A 22,862-nucleotide genomic window follows, 5' to 3' on the forward strand; every position below is an offset into this window, starting at 1 on the left:
TACACATGTATTACTGCATCACTCATTAACTAATGTTAATTAATGTACCATTATTGTAAAGTGTTACCATGCATGATGTATGCAGGCTCTGACTCACAGATTACTTGCTCAAAATCTGATACCACTCAGTGTAACTTTGAGTGGAACATGATCTCGATACACAAAAATGATAACTAGTCATTGTTCATCTCATTTGAGTTTTCAAATTAAACTGACTCAGAAAAAAGCTTTGCAATAAGCAATCTATAAAATCTTGTTTGCCCAGCAAATTTCCCTCATTGTTGTCTTAACTACTATTTTAAAATCAGCACAACAAGGATTTGTAAATCTTTGAGCAGATTTTTGAGTTAAGTTGGGTCAACTCGTAGATTCTTCATTGCGCAAAGTGCGCATGTCTGAACCAGTTCGAACAGTATTTAACGGCTCTCTGCTGAACAGGTGCGTCCACAGGAGTTCAGCTCGGAGTCGATTTATTAGATTAGATCCATTTTTGGTCAATGTGACTATCTTTTTATCTTTTTATTATGTATATATATATATACATATATATATATATATATATATATATATATATATATATATATATATAGAGATAGATAGATAGATAGATAGATAGATAGATAGATAGATATATCTATGAGAGAGAGAGAGAGAGAGAAAGAGATCTGCCGACCAATCACAAGTGATTTACAGTGTAACGCCCCTTGCGGACTCTAGCGCAAAGACTCTTGGGTATTCTGTTGTTGTTGGTGTAATTATGCTTTGTGAATGTGTTGTGAATAAGATGATGTGTAAGATGGTTGCAGGTTAATTCACATCCTTTGTTCTCTAGTTAAATTGTGTCGAGTTAACAAAGATGATGAGTGACCATGAGTGAAGGGGTGTTTGCCGAGAGAGATTTGCCTTCAGTTTAACTGCGCAGATATGCTGCAACAATTGCGACTTATTAGCTTGATAAACTAAAGTATTCAGTACCCATTATCCTAGGCTTAACAGTTACATCTATTGATGGGGATGGCAGTTCTTTTTACTGTATGAATCTCTAGAATCTGTACGTTTAAATAATTTATCCATGATATCTGTTCACAGAATAGTTCAGTGCTCTCCAACTCCCTGAACTGATAAGCAGCCAAACGATCCGTCATTCAGTTCATTAATCAACCCTGAGGTTCACGTTCACTTACTGAGGGACGGTGCGTTCAAGGACTATAGTACACAATCATTCGCGGGAGAGGCAGCGCTGCTTTGAGTGGTATACATGCACTAACATTATTACACAGTGAAAGTGTCCTCTGTGCACAGTAAAATCACTTAACATGATGCTACACAGATGTTAGCAACACAGCGCTAGTTTTAGCAGTAGAGTTACTGAACGTGAAACAACTCCTCTGCCCTGAGTGAGTGACACAGCGCCAATTTCAGTACAGTACTGGCGTCTATGGCAAGCCGTTTTAACATTTAATCAAACCACACTCCTATCTGTAATTGCATTTTAGATAGCCATAATAGCATTTCTCCTAGTCAAAATTGTATTCTTACTAGTCAGAATGGTAATTAAAGATATCCGCAATAACGTTCTTACTAGTAGAAATGTTATTTTAAGATATCTACAACTTTGATTGTACTAGTCAAAACTGAATTTAAGATATCTAAAAATCCTTAAAAAGTATAAGTGGCCGTTTTAACATTTAATAGCTAGTCTGGATATGTATTGCAGATATCTGTAATTCAATTCTTCCTAGTCAAAAAGAACATTTAAGATATCCACAATGGCATTCCTCCTATCCACAATTGTCATTTCAGCTATCCACAATAACATTCTTCCTAGGACGAATGACGTCACTTTTGCCATTCGTGTGTATTGGGCTTTCAGTTTCAGATATCCACAATTACATTCTGGATATCTAGAATGAACATTCTGGATATCTGCAATTGAATTCTTCCTAGGAAAAACTCTCATTTCAGATATCTTCAGTCCAATTGTTACTAGTCATAATTTTCATTTCAGATATCCCAAATGAATATCTATGTTATTTTAAATATCCAAAAATGCATTGTGACTAGTAAAAATGTAATTACGGATATCCACAATTCTTATTATGACTAGTAAAAATTCAATTGTGGACATCTGTATATATATTGTGGATATCCATAATGACATTGTTACTAGTCAAAATGTATTTTTGGACATTCAAAATTACATTCTGGATATCTGGAATAGTTTTTCATTTTGGATATCTGAAATGAAAATTATGACTAGTAACAACTGGATTGAGGATATCTGAAATGGCAGTTTTTCCTAGTAAGAATTCAATTGCAGATATCCAGAATGTTCATTCTAGATATCCAGAATGTAATTGTGGATATCTGAAATTGAAAGCCCAATACACATGAATGGCAAAAGTGACGTCATTTGTCCTAGGAAGAATGTTATTGTGGATATCTGAAATGTTCTTTTTGATTAGGAAGAATTGAATTACAGATATCTGCGATACATATCCAGTCTAGCGATTAAATGTTAAAACGGCTTGCCATAGGCGTCCCTCGTTCGCGAACGGCCTGCTGAGGACATGAATTACGTTACCTGCTGACAATCACGTTCGCGAACGTGAGTGACTTTTACTGTGCAGTAAAATCACTTAACATGAAGCTACACGGATGTTAGCAACACAGCGCTAATTTTAGCAGTATGGTTGCTGAACGTGAATCAACTCCTCTGCCCTAAGTGAGTGAGTAAAACAGCACCACTTTCAGCACAGTAGGTGAACGAGAATCACGTCCTCAGGGACAGTTCTCTGTGTGCAGTAGGTTCACGAATCATGAACGAATTGCAGCGCGAACGTGAATCACGTCCTCACAGTTCTGTGTGTGAGTCGCGGTAGTTCCACTCCCGGCCGGCATGCTCGCTGCTGAGCTCAACTGAACCGAGAAAGGAACGAATCAGTTCAGGAAGTGATTCCGTTCACTCAAAAGATTTGTTCGTTTGAACGACACGTTCGCGACCGACACAACACTTGACAAAACTTGAAAACCTTAGTTAAGTCAACAACAGCAGGCAAAAGTTGAGAAAACTAGAAAATCTCTTGCATCATGTTGCCTTGATATTTTACGTTTACTCAACTTTGTCTTTTTTACAGTATATGTATGACCTCTGCGGTATTCTACATTTGGTCAGAATAAAACTATTTTTCTGCTGTGTCTGCCAGTCTCCGCACAGGTTTTTGAGTTTCAACATTACCATTATGGCTTCTTTTGGAGTCCTAGTTGTGACGAATGAATAATCATCTCTATGGTCACCAGTACTGCATGAAAAGTGAAGAAGTGTTAAGATAATATGTTCTGTATATAAAAAACTTATGAAATAACATTGGATTGGGCATTTTAGAGAATCTTAAAAAATGGTTAATAATGAATGTATTTATTATCTATTATATGTTTTTACATTTTATGTACATGCCAGAATTGTATGATTAATTGAGAGATCTGGTAAAACAAAATAAGGATCAATGCTGACAATTGTACATTCAATGCTACACTATAGTTATACATTTGAACACATTGCATATGCCAGAATAACCTTCTTTAGAAATATGATCCTGATTTGATCTATAATAGAATTCAGAATATTCCACTCACGTTGCTGCCAATGTGTCCACATCCACAGTTTTGACTTTGCCAGCCAGACAATCATACACTTGAATCATTGCAGGGGTTAACTTATCTTTCGTCAAATAGACACCAAGGTTGTCTGCCAAAAAACAACGAAAAGTTTGAGTTGTGGGCAAAAACTCTGGAGAAAGAAAGAAGGTTGTTCGTGTGTAATCTCACCTCCCTTCACAACCTGAAGTCCGGCTGGAGATGAATGTTGGCACCTCGTTGATTCAATTCAACTAAATGCTTGTCTCGTTTTTATCGCAGTAAGAAAAGCTGGCAGGATTTAACTTCTGTGACAATTGTTAAAACCCACTCAAGGGCAACTGGAACTACAGTTTTCTCTTGCATGGCACTAGTGCTTCAACCCAGCAATCCAAGTTCACTGCCAGTGCTTTTTTGCCAGAAAGAACTCATCCTAAACTTTGACTTGGTGCTGTACCACCAGACTACAGAGCAGTTACTTTCATCTGGCTGTGAGACTCCTCAATTCATTCTCAGCATGCCACCATAAAAATTGTTTTAATTCTATGAGTTATAAAGCTTGGATAAGTCAGAATTTGACCAGGTAACAGGAATTAAAAATAACTGTAGCAATAAATAACCAATCTTCTTGTTAATGGTCATTGCTTATGTAGGTCATAAAGAGGCAGGATTAAATTGACACTATTGGTCGACAATGTTTAATTGTTACTATGTTTAACATAAATGTATATTTAAATCAGCATCAGATTTATGAAATATGCCTTCAGATTTTTGCAGTACCTTTACTCAGGAACACAAGGTGTGGGTCACTCAGTCCAAGATCCTTCAAACGCAGTGGTGGAGTCGCGCTGAGCTGAGGGAACGCCTTCATTTCTTCTGCCATGTCTCCAAAACTCTTCTCATTATTTATGTGAAAGCTGTTATTATATGGGTTACTTATTGGGTTATATGAATACTGTGGAAACAGAATCAACTTACAGAACACAAGGTGAGGTGAAGTACATTTCTGAAGTAGTGTATTATTTAACCTAAATAGCTTAGACTGCCCACACAGAGTGTGGTCAAGAATGATTAGGAAAAAATAATGCTGATGAATTTGGGCAACTACCTAGAAAGTGACAATTATTATCATTATTTTAACAGGCTACTTGATCTGGGCATAAAGTAGTCTGTGCATTACAAGTGAGAATCTGTCGACAGCTATGTCTGTGTGTTATCTTATTGTTCCTTTCTTGAGCATGAAATTTGATCATACATACTTCTGACTTGTCAAACTGTCATGAGAAATCCAGAGATCATATGTTTTAATTGACGGGTGAACGCTGAGCAAAATCTTCTCAACATCAGTGGCCCTGCTGATTGATGTTTCTCGCAGAACCTCTTCAGTGCAGTTTGGAATCTTCTCGCCATCTTAACAAAAGAAAAGAGATAGTCAAAATACAATTTGCCATAATTACCGGACATGTTCACTCAGTGAGAGATGCTGACCCCCAGCTCCACCTCCAGGCTTTCCTTTCAAAGCTTTTTGAGGCGCCACCACTACCCTGAATACTATCTTGAAAACAGACAGCTTTAGTTCTGTTAAATTGTGATATGGTACATGATAGTGGTAGTTGAGGTGGCTGGTAGACAAACTGACACTCATTATTTTTCATTTTAGTCCACTGCACTGTGACACTGTAAGCTATATGCTTTTTGGATGTTGAAAAGTACCATTTCCTTGGTTTGGTATGTGGTGTAGAGCTGTGTTCAAAAGAGAAATGCCTGTTTAGTTCTGAAGTGACTACACTTAACTTTGAGTCAAGCTAGCAGGATGTAGCATTTGTCTGATTGTCCATGGTGTTTGATAACCAGTGCAATTATCAAATGTTTGTTTGAAAACAACAGTGGCAGCTCTACAAGAGGTTAGCATAGCTGCTACAGCATCATCTGTATCAGAGCAGACAGATGGTTCTCCTATCACCATTAAAGTATTTTACTTGAAAGGCTGATTTATGGCTGCACGCAGGCTCTAGAGAGAGTGATCAGGCAGAGTGTCTGCAGGGAGGGCCGGTTTGCCATACCAACCCAGCTTGAATGACTTTTTTTCAGCAAGCAGGCATCTGCCGCTGGACAGCTCTTGGAGAGGCAGCCCGCCCTACAGACTTTCAGCCTGTCCACTCAGTCTTGGCCAGAGTCTCTCTTCGCTGCCAGAGAGTCAACTAAAGAGGAGCAGCAGCTGGTCAGGGGGTACTGCAACAGCTGAAAAAGTGGTGTGTTTACTGGGGAAACTACAGGTCACAAAATTGTCATTCGCACTGCTGCTAATCACTGGAGCAGAGGCTCGAAAATGGGATGCTCCTAAGCAGATCAATCACAGTCGTTGCATGTCAGATGACTTAGTAAGCTCAGTGAAAGGCGTGAACAGGCAATACCATGATACACAGACCTCAGAGAGAAAGACTGGCATGGTCTCTGTCTTTCAGAGAGAATATGGTGTGTAGTTCTTCTGAAAAACGTTTGCACATCATTATTGCAAAAACACTCATTACATTGAAGAATTAATTCTGTTATGATTAAAGATAACGGTTGTTGGTAAAGTATTAGAGACCCCTTAAAGTGATTGTAATGCTTTCATGCTCAGCTCCCATTGAGTTCCACATAACTTGGACCCTGATCTTTCTAGATTGTTCTGTGGAAGAGCTCATCTGGTGTTTTAGACTACCTAGATATATTTACCCCTAGCATTGATAAAGTGGGTGTGAACACAACCACACTCTTATGTACCTACACAACGAGGCAGCTCTTACTAGCCAAAATTAATAAACGGTTTGTAAAATTTTTTACATATTGGCAGGTCTGCTCATGTAATTTTAAGCTATTCTAATGTAGTGGTATGAGGCACCACTGCCTTATTAGACTTAGTTTGGCTGCATCACGGTCCCTCTGGCTTATTAGCCAATCACTGCTCTTCCCAAGGGGATAAAAGTAGGCCGTGTCCCCCCTCCTGACCTCTCGCTTCCTGCCTTTTCGGCCCGCCTACTTCCGGGTCGTCGTATGTGCCGCTAGCGCCCGAGCACAGGTAAGCGCACATTGCCGTGCTGTTTTTTTGTATATTCGTCCGTGTTTCATTTAATTAAAACCGTCGTTCCCTAATAGACTTGGCGTCTTCACCGCGGTCGAGCCAACCGGTCAGGGGCTGTTTATTGCTGCAACCAGAGCATTGGTGAGTGATGACATGCTTCTGCCATTTATTGCTGTAGCCAGGTGCTAAGCCCCTCTTCTGCTCCTCTCCCTCTAACAGTCTGCTGGTTGTGTGCTGCATGGTGGCTGTCTTCCCTGCTACGTTTGGTTTCTTCACCCCTCTCCCTCTTTGGGAGGGATGCCAATGCACTCTGACTTATAGCTGGAACTGAAACGCTAACGCTAAGCTAATGCTAACATTAGCTGCAAGCACAGCTGATTAATCACGGCTTTTACCGCTGCTACCTTGCTACCGCTGCTTCGCCGCTGTCTGCCGCTGTTCTGCTGCTTCGCCGCTGTTCTGCTGCTTTGCTGCTGCTGCTCCGACGGCCTGGCTCTGGTCCGGTCAGCCGCCGGTGGTCAGCCTGTTTCCTGCTGCTAAGTGCGGTGCTGCTTCGTGTGTGTGTGGCTGTCACTCGTACTGGATGCAACGAGTTTGCTAGAACTCTCAGCCACTCACTAAAACTGTAATTCTGCGTGTGTGTGTGTGTCTTAAGTGCAATCTGGCAAGGTTTGGTTTAATTGTTTATTTATTTATTCCCTGTTTAATGGTTGAATTTCTGTTAATTTGATCAATTTGAGTTAAAACTGTTAAAACTGGTTAATTGTTGAGTTGATATCTCTGGCCAGAGACTTGTTTCTTTTGTTTGTTGGGTTGATTTATTAATCTAATTTAACACTTTTCAGTTTATTAATTGATCATTTACATGTGTGGGCACGCATTATAAAAGATTTTGTCCTTAAATTTGAGCCCTTTTAATCGTGTTTTCCTCTCCCCTTTAGTGCTGAAGGCTGACGGTGGTGGTGGTGGTCCTCCTGGGTGGTGGTGGTCCCCTGTGTGCTGTGTGATCCCTTTTTAAGATTTTCTTTGTTTGCACGTCACGTTTTGCTGTGTGCGTGGGGTGTTCTCCTTTTTCTTTTGGATGTCACTTCCCCTACCAAACCCCTCTCCCAGCCGGTAAGCCTCAGCCTACGTCCCCCTTTTTGGTTGGGCTCCCTTCTTTCTGTTGCATTGCCAATCTTGTGCTTATCTTTTAATAAATAAAATATTGTATATGATCATTGAACGCCGTCTCTCTCTCCCTCCCTGAGTGAACGAACCTGAGTGTCCTTTTCGTTTTTAAGGTAATAATTGACCTTTAGTACGGGTCCTTGGGCCCTAACCCAAGGTGGCGTTGTTGGTATCTGGTGTATAACGTAGTAATAGCCCTCGTGTCGCCACACTAAGTTATACATTACCTCGGATTTTCTGAAGCACAACTGCTCTTTCAAAGACACCTGGTACTCCAGGTACAGTGACAGGATCACAGAAACGTCTGCCTTCTTCAGACATCAGAGAAAATGGTGCGTAGTTCTCATGTTCTGTTTTCTCTTTCTGTCAAAGTAATACAAGGCAGAAACACTCAACTGGTAATCTATCACTCAGCTGTGAGACTTTTGAATACAGCTGCAGGTCACCAATCAATCAGGTCATTCTATGTTAAAAAATATTTAACACAGTAGACAGTGGAAACTTTATGACAACATCCATGACAACAACAAATCCCAGAATTATATATTTCTAAGGCAATGCAACACAGCAGGGTCTTGTGCTCCAATAGTGTTCAATCTGGGAAGTTAAGAACATTTTCTATTATATGTTCTATGAACACGGCAAGATTTCTTGAACCACCTCTCAACGCAGCAAGAGCAAGTACTTTTACATTCAATTCAATTCAAAAACTTCATTTGTCCCCAGTGGGAATTAGCAATTGGGGATAAAGTGGAGGTTACAGATACAATTTTCTTTCTACAGATTTACCCTCACCCAGGCTGCAGCTCACTTACAAGCCTGACTTTAAAATGTTTTTGTTAAGGCAGGCATGAGTCTAGGGTGTGCCGGGGTTGTTGACACACTGTTGGTTTCATCCCACCGTTGGATGCCTCATCACCTGTGTAAATTTAGATTCTGCCTCCAAACTCATGAGGAAATACCTTTGCTTCTGACAGGAGATGTGCCCAGCAGTATGTTGAATACTCAAAGACGTCAGGGTCCTCAATGATCCTATGTCCTCGGTTTGTTCCAAGCTGTGGCAAAAGCTCTCTGAAGAGCATGTACAAGCCTTCAACTACTGCGATCTACAGGGAGAGAAATAACAAGTCTTTACCTGAAGAAGAAAATCACATTTTCTAGAGGCAAATGATCACATAGGTTACCTTTTGATTCCTGGACAGGCTCTCATTCCTCCAGAGTAACTGATACAAACTTTGGGCCAGAGGGTTACATCCAGTCAGTTTGCGAATGTAGCTGATCAAATCCTTGCATCTAAATCCTGTACGCTTGTTTTTTCGAGTAGAAAAAAAATATTTAAAACATTTACTGAGTATATTGTGCACATGATTGTTCTTCATCTTCAGAGCAGGACAGGCTTCTTAAAAAAAGCAGTTTGTATCAGCCAAAACATTAACAGAGCAGAGAAGACAAAATATACACAAAAGTCCCTACAACAGCTGAAATGTGTATACGAGCAGCTTGCACAATACAACTTCTCTTAGCATCTTTAGACTAAGACAACCATTCTCAAAGTTAATGAGGGGGAGTACACATTCTAGTCATTTTGTTAAGAAGTGGGACCATGTTAGCCGTCAACCCTCCTCAAATCACTCATTGGCAGTACATAAATTCATAACATACATGATCAGTTAATCTAGTCCTGTAATTCCTGATTGCTATTCATTATCTTAGGTGTTTTATTCCTTCAGGGAAAAAAACAATATCAACAAACACATCTTACTATCATATAAAGTGAAGACAAGAAGACACTGATTCCGTTTGGTGTCTGTTGCACTGAGGGAACAACATCATCAGTGAAGAAGTCTTCTTGGTTTAGAAGCTCTTCAGAAAACGTGGACAGAGAGAAATTAACTGTTGACCCGGCTGAGATTCCACAACTTTCCAATGTGTTGCCACTGCCATGTTCACCCCTGGAAATATGATTAACAAACACATCAATCAGAATTAACATTAAAGGGTTTAAAAGCCACACTGATTTTAAGTTAAAACTCCATTTCAACAAAACCTTACGAACGAAACTTTGGGGAACTTACCAAATAACAGTTCGAGAACCCTATACGAGAAGGGGCACGTCAAAGATGCAGAGAAAAACTAATTCTGAAACTCGACCTGGACGAGGAGACAGGCCAGCATGAAGCCTCGCCACAGAGATGAGAGCCTGTGAGAGCGTCCAACAGGCAGATAGCAACGACGGGCTAAAGGCCATAACATCACTCCACTTAGAGCTAGCACTTGTGAAGTCAGAGATCTGCAACAAGATCGAGGTGGAGATTTCAGAGGTAACTACCACCTTGAGAGGGGAGATAGTTGCGCTGAAAACCGAAAATAACGCATCAGTATCGGTGCTTAATACCTGATTGGGTGCACAAAACCAAGCTTTGAAGGAGCTAGCTAACGCTGCTAACGACACTTCAGACACAGTGCAAGAGTTGGAAGACAAAGATAGAAGACTCTCTGGGCAAGTTGAATCACTATCAGAGAAATGCCTTGATCTGGAAGGCCGTTCGAAACGACAGAACCTGAGAGTGGCCGTTTATGGTGAGACCCCTCCTAACACTGGTCCAGATAGAACTATAAGAGAGAACTATAACTGAGGACTTCAACACGTGACCAGAGGTCACGGCAGTTGCCTGCGTTTTGTTTACATCTTAAGCTACAATTAATGTTAATAATCTTAGTGTGTTACTAGATATTTCTTTCACATATGGTTTAATAAGCTAAAACATGCCATGGCTCTCCTGCTTAGCCGACCTCTCCCCACTCCATGTGGTGCTGTTCATTTTCATAGACACATTTACTATGGAAGAGACGATTGCATCAGGAGAGGAACTAAAGACTGTGTCCTAAGGTTCTTTATTGACATTTGAATATGAATATTCCCTGTTGTTTGAATCAGTACAGCCACAGTTTATTAAGGTTTTTGGTTGTTTTTATAACTGCAGAGCCACACAGTTAGGAGCAGGATGGTAATGATTACGAACAGTTTTTTGCGTACCGGGACAAGGGCAGGCAAGCGCTACTTAGATCAAAATACATTGAAATAGAGATGCCACATCAGAGATTACAGTTGGAGCAGATATGTCATCATGACTACACATACTGACATGGTAGGGGGAGACATGAGAACTGGAAATCTAACGTTTTGCTCGTGGAATGTAAATGAAATTAATGAACCAGTAAAGCGAGCGAAGGTTCTATCTCATTTGAGACAGATCCAATTGTCTTTTTTTTTTTTTTACAAGAGACACATCTGAAAAATGAAGCACACAATAAAATTAGAGCCAGATGGATAAACCAAGTATACTATTCCAAATTTACAGCCAAAGCAAGGGGAGCAGCTATAATAATCAGTAAGAATGTTCCCTTACTACATAAACTTACTATAGCTGACAAGGACGGGAGATATATTATGGTTGCAGGAGAGATACACTCCACACCAGTTACATTACTGAACGTATATGGACCAAATTGGAATAACCCAGACTCTATAATTCTTTAATTTATCTGGAATTATAAAATGCACAGGATCAGAAAGGGGTATCTGTGCAAAAGTAAGGCCCTCCCAGATTTTGTGAGGTACTATTGGGCAGCAAATATTTGGTGCATCTTCCACTGGCTGGATGAGGCAGTTGTGCTCACCAGCTGGCTGGACATGGAGCGAGAGGATTGTGTTCCCTATTCGATCGGTGCTATTGTGATGTCGCCCATCCACTTCAAAAAATCATGTTATAACCCTATAATACACAGCACTATTCAGATCTGGAGGCAAATATCAAATCAACTCAAACTCAGAAAGCTATCCTTTATACTCCCAATATCAGCAAATCCATCATTCACCCCTTCTACTATAGATGGAGGCTTCGACAGATGGAAAGAACTTGGACTGCACGGTGAGGGAGATCTGTACGGTAAAAGTTCATTTGTGTCATTTCAACAACTACAAGAGAAATAGGGTCTGTCAAAAAGTGCATTTTTCAGATATCTGTCAGACATTTTGTAAGGACACACCTGGACCATTTTGAAAATGCTACCCCTGACAAACTAGACAGGTGTCTCAGAGATTGCACAAAGGAGAGGAATGCAATTTCAGTTATATACGATTCACTTCAGGAGCTGGGCCGGGTGAACATGGAACACATAAAGGAAGGTTGGGAAGAAGAATTGGGTATGGGACTAGCGGAGGATGTATGGAAAGTCTGAGATATATCAACACTTGCTCCCTGAATGCTAGACACTGCTTGATCCAGTTTAAAATTCTGCATAGGCTGCTTTAGAGGATTTCTGGACAGCAGTGTTTTCTCTTTTCTCAAAGGTCTTCAAGACTACATTAAGGCCAGATTCACTCTTGGTTGTACTAGGGACATCAGGGAGTACTAGGAACCTGCAGATTATGCAACACAAATAAAAACTTGTTCTCCTCCAATGGAAAAAGACGGAGGCACCAACATTTAAAGCCTGGTTAACGGCACTGGCTGATACCCTGCATCTTGAAAGGATCCGTTATTCTCTTAGTGGCAGATTGGAGGACTAGAAAAAGGATGTGGCAACCAATTATCTCTTTCTTGAAACAGGATGCCGGTCAAACCTAAGTAGCTCTGGGTGGGACAGGGAGGGAGGTATGCACCCAAACCCTTGTTTTTATTTTATTTTTTTTACTTACCTGTAAGTCATTTCTGTTACTTATGTCACAAATAACGAAGCATTGCATAAACCAAAGATGACTGTATTTTTGATACACTGTTGGCTTCACAATTCAAATATTTGATAACTCAAAAGCCACACTGTGTGTGCATTACAGTAAAATTCAGCATTACCTGTAATGAAGAACATGCGCTGGGATTACACTTTCATCTGCAAGCTTATTCTTCAAAGTAGTTATTGTGTCACTTTCCAAATCCACCTTCACCTCGAAGTCACCCTGTATTCAGTATTTTAAAAAAGGGGATTAAATCTGGTTAAACGCTTAACTTTGAGTTATATATATCTATATATATATATAGATATATATATATATATCTATATATATATATATGTCTTCAGTTCAATCTTCTGAGTCAAAAACTCACTCAAAATGCAAGCTTTGTCGGATTTTCAAGGTTTCAGGCAATATTTTTTACTTTTACAGAAGAAAGGCTGCTAAATTGAGGAGATTAAATGTTCTTATGCACTGTACACAAACTCACCTTGAGCATGATGTGGCATCTCACTGTATCACTTTCGTAGGTTTTAGTAACCTCAGGCTTTGGCAGTTGAGGAGCTGTTTTCAGGTTCTCCTTTGGTGTAAATATGGCGTAGATTAAATCTCCATTTTTAATGTGTCTGTCTTTTAAAGACCCTGTTCGGGAACAAAATTAAAATAACCACTTTACATACTTTGTTGAACTATGGGAAAATAAGGTTGCTGAGCCTCTGAAATATAATGATAACAACAAAAATGTCATTCAACAGTAAATCATATGCACACAATATACTTGAACAACAAAACAGTCCTGAAATGTGAATGTTCACACTGGGTGACCTCGTTATTTATTTTGGACCTCAGCACTGAATGAACTTACATGTGTTGAAGAATGGATCATCTGTCAGAGGCATTCCATCCACTGTGTAGAGACAGACACCTTTGGAGGAATCAACACTTTCGCTGTGACGGATCCTCAACATCAGATCTTCAACTGTGTTTTGTGCTGCATCCATATCTGTGAATTCAAAATGATCTTGGTAAGAGTATAAAATGGTATGAAGGTGTTATCAGAGAGTGTTCTGGCTTATCAACATGATGTGGTATGATATGAGAGGAGGATGGCTCTCAACCATGGATTACAGAGAAAACAAGTAATAAGACTTAGAGTCATGATAGCAGCTCTGTAAGGCAGTGTTAGGGCACAATGATATTTTGAGCTAAATGCTTACATCAGCATGCTAATATACAGTTTAGCTAAATTTGTTGCTGTCTTAGTCGCTGGACATCGACCTATTTAGTTGTTTTGTTATGAGGACATGTTGTTCCATCACAATACAACCCAGTCCTTTTAACTGTTTTCATTGAATGTTTTTTTTTTTTTTTATAGGCGATGCCTGTAATTAAATGTGTTGTACAAGTCTGGGACTGAGAGTTATTCATTCAGAGGCTCCAACACACCTACAGGAAATGGAGGATGTACTAACCTCCTCCTTCTTTCTGTATTCAGACTGAGCACTTGCTTTATCACTGCTAACATGAGGTACTTTTTAAGATATAAGTGCTGTTATGAGCTTAATAATAATAACTTCAAAAAATTTTATGAAATCCTCTTACCTCTGATATATTTTGGTTCTGGACATTTGGGGTATGTGTACTGCAGACAGAATGACTCCATTGACTTCTTCACAGATGTCGCAGCAGGCTGTGCTGGAGCTCTGAGTCTGCGGATGGTGTTTCTCATGGTAGAAAAACGATTCCTTTCCAACTGGCTTAATCCTGTTGGGAAATATAACCAGAATATGAAATATGCCAAACATTTATTAATTAAGTTTACTTTCATTTATTTGGAACATGCAAATACAAAAATAAAAAGACGAAACGAAGGAATGGGAGGAGAGCGAAAGAGAATAAAAAACAAACAAAACAAAAACATGATTCTTCTATTCCCTTTCATCATCCCAATTATTAGACATAATCATAGGAGCCATGATACATATAATGACATGTAATGGTCATGATGATAACAACAATAACAAACACACACACACACACACACACACAGGAAGTGTGTGGCAATCAAATGATAAACCCTCCCTGTACATATTCCTCTTGTACTGAAGAGGCGCTGTTTCCTTTATGATCAGTCTTATTTCGTATTTGATACCTGCCAAGAGCAGATTCCCTTCATTGCTTTCTCTGTCCAAAGTCCATGTCATTTACACAAGACAACAAAGAACAACTCATGATAACAAGTGCATATCTGTGGTTGTTTTTCTTTACAGACAGTTTATAATGCTTCCTGGAAACTTGGAAGTCTGAAGTTCATGTAGCAATAACACAGGCCTGTACATGACTACAGCTGACGTATTGTCATCAGAAAATGTTAAACTTACTGCTTTCATACTTAGTAAACTTACCGAGGTTGTTCAAGTCTTCATCTGTGACGCCATCAAGGAAATCTCTTTCATCTTTCACACCCAGCTGATCAAATTTATTGTAGTAGGCCTGCAATCCGTGCTGCTCCAACAAGTTGAATATTGCACTCATCTGACAAAAACACAGACAGCATTATGTCAAAGGGAAACTCATCATTAGTAATAATATATGAACTGACATCTGCTTGTATTGTAGCTGTCGAAGTAGGACAAACTTACCTTGTCTGCTCAAGATGGAGTGTAACAGTTGTGCTGTTTACTTTCTGTTTCCAGAACTTATTGTGTGCTAAATGTGAGGCGTGGCTGCTTTGGAGAAAACAAAACCAAAAGCTCCATTCAGTGCCTGAGGGGATTTTTCTATGCTGGGAATTAAGTGCCTGTCACAGATTTTTAATGAGGACTCCAAAGAGAGTTTGTGAAATCGATAATGAAATGCAACATATACTTACTTGTTTTTTTATTGTAAAAAAAACACTCCATGTCATTATGGTTGCCTGTCCCTGATGTAGTGTGATGAATAAGATCTAAATATGAACACAGTTCAGGGCCGTAGCCAGGATTTTAGACATCCTGAGGTCTAAACCCCCCCCCAAAAAAAATACAAGTAGCTTGTATTTGGGGGGGAATCAAAGCTGCTCAGTGGCTTTGTGTGAAAGAACATAGTCTCCGTTTGTCCCAGTGATGGACATGTTTATTTGCTAGTAAGAAGTGTCATCTGATCGCATGTGGTCGTTTTGGTGCAAGGTGGGAACTGACAGACTGAGAGCTGTCCACTTGTGATTCCAGGTCTGTCAAGCCTTTTTTCATGAGGCTACGCTTTTGCAACTCGACTTTCAGGATTTGTTGCCATGAAATAATTTCTAACTACAGAAAACAGAACCCAGATAAATAGAATTGACGAGCAATTTGACCTGATCACATTGCTGTTATTGTTTGTTATTGCCATTACTTTCTACATTAATAAAGCTTATGTGCTAGCATATTCATTTCTACCGCTTAGATCTTAGCACCTGTGCAATGACATTACAGTTGATTCCTATCAAATCTGGCAGTCAATTCCTAGGGAACATCAACCATGCATCAACAATTTAATAAAAAAAATAGTAATCAAACTAAAGTATTACAAATATTGAAAATAGGTTGAATTTCTGACCGATAAACAGACAGAGTGAGGTTGCCTCCATCCTTCACCGATGATGTCTGAATTCTTCTGCTCAGTTTCCGCTAACAGTCAACCCACATCCTGAACTGAGGACATCACAAACAACAGGCTGCGAAAAAAATACACAGTGCTTGTTTCATATGCCTTGAAGAGAACAAAAGGAGCTGCTTTAGTTCATTGTTTGAAGAAAGATCATAAACTCAGACTCAAACAATTGTATAATGTATATCTTGAATTATTAAACAGTTACTCTTGTAACTATTTATTACTTCTAGCCCGCCGTGAAAGTCTCCTTCTCACTTACATCAAGTGGTACAGAATGTAAAAAAGTCAAAACACATGCTGGTTAAAAAGGTTTTGCTCTTTTGAGTCACATTTCTGTGAAACAGGACATGAGCAGCCACATTATTGACCTGAATAAACTGAAACACAGGTCATCTTGAAACCATGCTCAGGGTTTGAACACACAGCATGGACACCTACTCACCAACTCAACAGCATGTAAATCACAAAAACACACACACAAAAAAAACAACAACAATCGATATCTCTTACCACTTTCACACCAAAATATGTGCATACATGCAGGTTTTATAAATGCAGGTAAACCTTCTAAAAATAGATGATTGAGTCCTATGACCGTTTGCTAACATTGATTATGGCAATTTGGACACACACACACAAACACAGTTAAGTTAAAACTTTACGTTTCTTCATGTTCAATGTTTTTCATTTCTATTCTATTTCTTGTCACAATGCTGTGCTTATGTGCTCTGGTTAGGTTTAGGGACAAAAACCACTTGGCTCGGGTTAGGAAATAATTGTTGTTTGGCATAAAATAGACTTTTCTCTGTTTTGGTTGGCACAAACATTGCTGGAAACTTCATCAGGTCTCCTCTGAAACACACAACACACAGGGTTGGCCGCCACACACAGAAGGGAATTTGACCAATTTTCACCCATTTAACAGGCTTGAGACCTTGAGGACCCCCCCCCCCCCGCGCGCGCCCCGCCGCTATATGAAAGTCAGGTAATAAACATGCAATGTGAACATGATATGATGCATTTTGTACCTGTCAATATGGAAAGAAGCCTATGACACAACAGTACAGATAGTATCTGTGGTTTGCAGAAATGTTACCTGCCAACATTTTAACCTAGTGACTTGGCTGAAGGCTTTGTTCGTCAAATGGAAGCCACTGACAACGTTACCTACTTTCACTTCGGTCTCTCTTTCAAACTCTGAAGTGCTGACTGAATGATGTTGAAGCCATGATTAAACAGAGACGGATGTAAATATTCTAACAAACCAGCAGTCTTAGATTCAACACAAAATCGTGGCATCACACCAGAAAAGGAAAGTTAATAAAAATGTCCACCCAGGTGTATTTTCATCACAGGCGATCAGAGCTGGAGCTGACGAACATGCTGCTGTACGGTTAACTGACCAGAGGTGAATGATTATTCTACACGTTATCATTAAAGACACAAGAAAGATTGCAGTTGGCTTTTTGTACACACTGCTGTATCAAAAGTCTGTATAGAACGAACAATAATAACACTTTTGCTATTCATATTAAATCCTTGATAGTTGGTGGGCTAAAAATCAGTGGTTTGTCTTGAAGATAGGAGTAGAATAAATCAGGAATCACTTTGCTACATAGTCATTCAGTTCAACAATTAAAAGCTTTCTTTTTCCAAAGCTCATAATCACATGAGGGCTAGCAGGTATTTGTTTGTGGCTCTGCTCCTCTAGTCACTTAGGCTGTTGCCAAGGTTCACCCTGTATATAATATTACCATAATATCCCCTTAATATGTTCACCTGAAGCTTAGTATTATACACCAATGAACCAGCCACAGACTGACAGGTGAAGTGAATAACACTGATAATGTTAGTAAAACCCCTGATCCTGATGTTCATGAAGGTGTAACTTTGCATGCACCAAACACCCAATCACCGTTGCAGGCCAAGTACATATCCTCATGGCAACAGCACACCCTGGTAACTCAGGTAGGTCAGGCCTCTCCTGTTGGGCTGGGCCTTACCTGCTGGGCCCAGGCATGCTGCCAACAGAGAGTTGGCAGCATGCCTGGCAGTTTGTGATTCATGTGACCACAGAGTTTCTCTCCAGAGGGTTGTTTATTTGTCCCTGTGTGAGAGGTCTGGAGCAAGGACTTGTGGAAGTAAAGCACACCTGGACACTTCAGCAGCTGCTAATTCAGTACAGACTTGCCTTTTGGTGGTTTCTTGTTGACTCTTGACCAACCTGACCGGTTTCCTCTCAGCAGCAGATGATAGTTTGTGTACTTCCTGGTGGTGCCAGTGACACAACTCTGCCCTTGGACTTTATGACTTTATAATCAGCTGATCCACCTCAAGAGTGAAACATACAAACATAAAAAAGTAGGGATGTCCCGATCAGGTTTTTTCCTTTAATATTTAGTATCTACAGATACCGAGTCCCAATCTGATACTCAGCCTTAACTAATATTTTCCTGGATAATACAGCTTTTTTTTTTAGAAACAAAGTACCTGCTGTTCCGTAGTAGTTTTTTTTTATTTTGTTAAAACAATGTATATACCTTTATATGGCTCTTTCTTATTCTGCATATTACAACATTGGCCTCCACCTTCCTTGTGTTAGCAGGTGAGTGTGACGCTGCACTGTGACAGCAGACTGTCGTGTTCAACAGCTGAAGTGGTACCTCCATATCATCCACTGCGTTTTACAAATTCCTTGCGTTGTCACGTAAAACGACGTGGACACGTTGCTCGTCTATTTCACAGCGTTCAGCATCTCCTCGATTGCCTGTTTTACATGCTCTGCTGTATGAGACCCACGAAACTAGTGCGCATACCGGCACGTTGTCACTCAAAAGTGGAGTAAATATAATGTATTGCCAGGTGACGAAGAAAACCCTGATCCTCTACCACGAACATGGTTATCCAGAGCGATTCATTTAATTACGCTCTCTGTAACATTTGTGGCCATGTTGCTGTCTCGAGGATATTTATCTTTCCTTTTGAAAGTATCCGCGAGTGTTTTTGGGTTTTTTTTGCTTTTTTTGGTGTCTTTTCCTGTATTGCTTGAGTGAACTCGAATTCTTTGAGAGTTTGTTTTTTATAAGCCGTATTGCAGATGTTACATGTTGCTGTTGGACTGCTTTCATTTTCTAATTTATATCTAAAGTTATTTCCACACTGCAGACACTTTATCGACAGATTTGCCAGAGTAACGTTACATGCGCGTCTGCATTCTGCCACAAATTGCGCTCTGGCCGATCCCGATCCTACAGATCAGATCGGGACATCCCTATAAAAAAGTCAAATACAACTATTTGTCTCTCTTTGGTTTGGTCCTGATCTTAAACATTCTGGTTTTGGACTGATTTATCTGTAGCCTGTTGTGATATTTGTCTTTTCATCTTGTATCATAAACTGAACAAATGTTAAAGCTGTGAGACATTTAAGAAGTGAGGACAAACGAGGCTGGAGACAAATCAGAGTAACATGTGGAAGAGACAAAGAGTTGAGTGGACAAGTCATCTGAATTCATAAAGTTAATAATGATCACATTCACCTCTTTGTTCTTGGACTCCAGATGATCATTCAGCATCCTCACTTCACTCTGAGCTTCCTCTTTATCCTGTTTCTCCTGTTGGAGCTTCCTGATGGTTTCATCTTTGTTCCCCTTCATCTGGGAGTTAAAGAGAGACATGGAGAAAGACTAGATCAGAGACACAATCAGTCCAGTGTAAAGCTCTGATTCATTCTGCATTTGAATTTAAGGAGCAAGAGAATAAATGAACATGTGATTATCTGTAAAGACAGTGTTCCTCCAGTCCTTCTGCTCTCAGTCTGGACCTGAACTTCACTGTGTTTAACTGATGTTTATTGAATAAAATATCTCTATTGTAGTTTTCTGTGGTACATTTATGAGTGATCAAATTAAAGTGATTAACCCCGTCAGTCATTTTCTTTAACTTCTGCTTCTCCTCCTTGAACCTCTTCTTGGTAACAAGCGGCCACTTGGACTGAAAGAGAAGAACAGATAAAAAATAATGACAAGAGAATAATGATTTCTTTATTCTTAAAAGAAAGACTCTTATAAATACTTCTACACTGGTTAGAAATATCTTATTGTCTATGAAATGAGAGCAGGATTGTTTTTAAGTATGAATTTCAAGTACAAATGACACACAGAAACACTCAGCTGTTCTTGTGTTTGAATGTTTCACAGCTTGATAATTAAAACTCATGTAATGAAAATTAGTTTGTCTCATGTTTTACTTAAATATACATGTGTATAGTTGACCAATCAGAGCCTGGCTACTGATTATATGTGTTACCATACATGGGGCCATGAAGACTAATAACTATCATCCTTTATACCTGCAAACAGTTGTTTCTACAGTTGATCTTGAGAGCTGTTTCTAGCTTTTTTGGGGTGATGTGCCAGGAGTTTTTGGGAGGCCCACATGTTGTGAAACTATTATTAGAGATTGCAAACCCTCTAAGTGTCATGGTTCTGTGTCTTGATGTCTTATGTTTTGATTTCCATGCCCTCTTGTATCCTTTCAGTGTCCTTTCCCCTCCGTCTCGTTGCATGTTTGTCTCCCTCTGTCTGTGTTAGGCTGACCAGTGTGCTGCTCCACCTCACCTCAGTGTCTATGTATAAAGTCTTTGTCTTTCTTCTGGTGTTTGTCAGTTCGTTCTGTGTGCTCTCCCCGCTGAAGTTTCCTTCAGGCTTTCCAAGAACCAACATTGTGAGCAACATTTTAATAAAGCAGTATATTACTTTTACCTATTTATTACCTATTAAAATGGTCTCAGAAAAGTCACCAGCTGTTATCAGAACTACTCAGATGTTAAAAGGTCATGCTACAAAAAATAAAATTTTTTAAAAATTTCTATCATCTCCTATATTAGCAATTTTTAGATAGAAAAGGCGGCATATTTGCTCCGAGGGAAAGGCAGTCTTTCAAAAACTGAGGCGTAATATTCCTCCTTTTCCAAAAGCCGCCTCTGAGGTAGGCGTAAACATGTGACGTGACGTGAGCTCGAAGTTGGGCTGTGAACAGTGACATAGAATTTCTTTTCAAAATAAGAGCTTTACATTGCACCCCATTGGAGTTTAGAACTGGGTTCTTAGCGGGGGCTTTTAATTTGAAAGTAGCGACCGTCCTTAGCTTGCCGCTACAACAACAAGCTAACACAACCAATCAGCTGCTGAGATCCAGGAGACGCTAGCATCTCCTGGATCTCAGCGGCTGTCCAGTTGTTCATCTTAACATCCGCGGATGAAATGATGGACTGACTGCTGTGATCAGCTGTTTCCTGGTTTTAAAACTCCCCGGCTGTGGGTCGCACACCAGTGCAGGTCATCAACAAATCCACCCACCTCACGCAGAGGCCGGCACATTTCCACATGTTTGTTTTTAGATAGCATGCATGGCGGAAATAAGTGTACCCTCCAGGGTGGAAAATCGGCGGACCTGAGCAGACCCCCAATTTGCCGGCCGCTGTCTAAAATCGCGGACCGAGCCGCCAAAAGGACGGGCAGATTGGCGGCTTGCTGCTCCATCTAAAAACGGCTAGTGTTTGTCCCACTTGATGTATGTATATTTTGGGTCACATTTTTCAGAAGACCTATAATGAATTAATTATTGGACCAAATTTCATGAAAGTTTTTGTTATGAAGTATTTTGTTTTCCACTCATTTTTCACCGAAACATGAGATCTGTAGAAATCTGACACGATGAACATATGCACCTCAAGGGTTTTTAATTTTTTTAAAGAAATAATATTTTAATATTACATAAGACTCCTTTTGCACAAACAACTTCATCAATGCAGCGTGGCGTGGATATTTTCTAACATTTTGACCCACTGAATATTTGATTTTCATGAGCTGTAAGCCCTGAACATCAAAATTAAAACAAAAAAGGGCTTCAAATATTGAGCTTTGTTTGAACTGTATCTAGAATAAATGAGAGGTTCAGTTTTTCGATGAAATTACGGAAACAAAATTAACTTCCTGTGTGTGTGTGTGTGTGAGAGAGAGAGAGAGAGAGAGAGAGAGAGAGGGAGAGAGAGAGAGAGAGAGTGAGAGAGTGAGAGAGTGAGAGAGAGAGAGAGAGAGAGGTGAGGTGCGTGCCGACGGTGTCCCGCCCTTATCGTACAACCTGAGAGGCGTCTCCCAGCCGCAGGTAGTTGCCTCCAGCTTACTGCGGGTGAAGATGAGACTGACGCTCCTGCTGTGCTCTCTGTTTATACAGATATGGAGCATCGACCACGTCGACAGCCAAGGTAAGCTCAGCGGGAAAATTATATTTGTACATTTGTTAACGAGAGACAGCAACAGCAACAAAATCGTGCGCAGTAAGTCTGTGAACGAACCTGTGAGAGTTTGGAACAGCAGAGTCAGATTTGTGTTTGAAGGAGGACAGAGATGTGAACGCGACAGACGGATAAGATGATTTGAGCCAGAAACAGAGACAGTCGGTTTTATCGATCAAAACAGCTGGCGTTCACCTGGACCCCTCCCCCGCCGTTTGCAAAGTGAAACCAAAAGTCGTACACCTTGCTAAATCTGACCCAGAAGTGAAGGGTAATGCTGTCGCGTCTACTCGGATGTTGAGCTGCGGCTCTTATGAATATAAATCATTT

The 22,862-nt window shown here is 40.0% G+C and overlaps 1 protein-coding gene and 1 long non-coding RNA gene across 2 annotated transcripts; both read right to left on the reverse strand.

The window, feature by feature from the left end:
• Positions 1-4,992: 4,992 nt before the first annotated feature.
• Positions 4,993-8,890, reverse strand: LOC115589888 (uncharacterized). The gene is made up of 3 exons (XR_003985625.1): positions 8,833-8,890; positions 8,098-8,233; positions 4,993-5,046 (listed from the first exon to the last, which is right to left on the reverse strand). It is a non-coding gene; the product is annotated as an uncharacterized LOC115589888 (long non-coding RNA).
• Positions 8,891-9,816: 926 nt separating this feature from the next.
• On the reverse strand, positions 9,817-20,958 carry LOC115589327 (uncharacterized). Its single transcript, XM_030430171.1, has 8 exons — positions 20,854-20,958; positions 20,156-20,227; positions 19,774-19,890; positions 15,011-15,140; positions 14,208-14,369; positions 13,471-13,608; positions 13,096-13,247; positions 9,817-9,822 (listed from the first exon to the last, which is right to left on the reverse strand). Exons 1-8 carry the CDS (start codon positions 20,956-20,958, stop codon positions 9,817-9,819), a joined length of 882 nt encoding a protein of 293 aa, XP_030286031.1.
• Between the last annotated feature and the right edge of the window lie 1,904 nt (positions 20,959-22,862).

The sequence above is a fragment of the Sparus aurata genome, chromosome 10 (assembly GCF_900880675.1).
Source record: "Sparus aurata chromosome 10, fSpaAur1.1, whole genome shotgun sequence".
Taxonomy (NCBI): domain Eukaryota; kingdom Metazoa; phylum Chordata; class Actinopteri; order Spariformes; family Sparidae; genus Sparus; species Sparus aurata.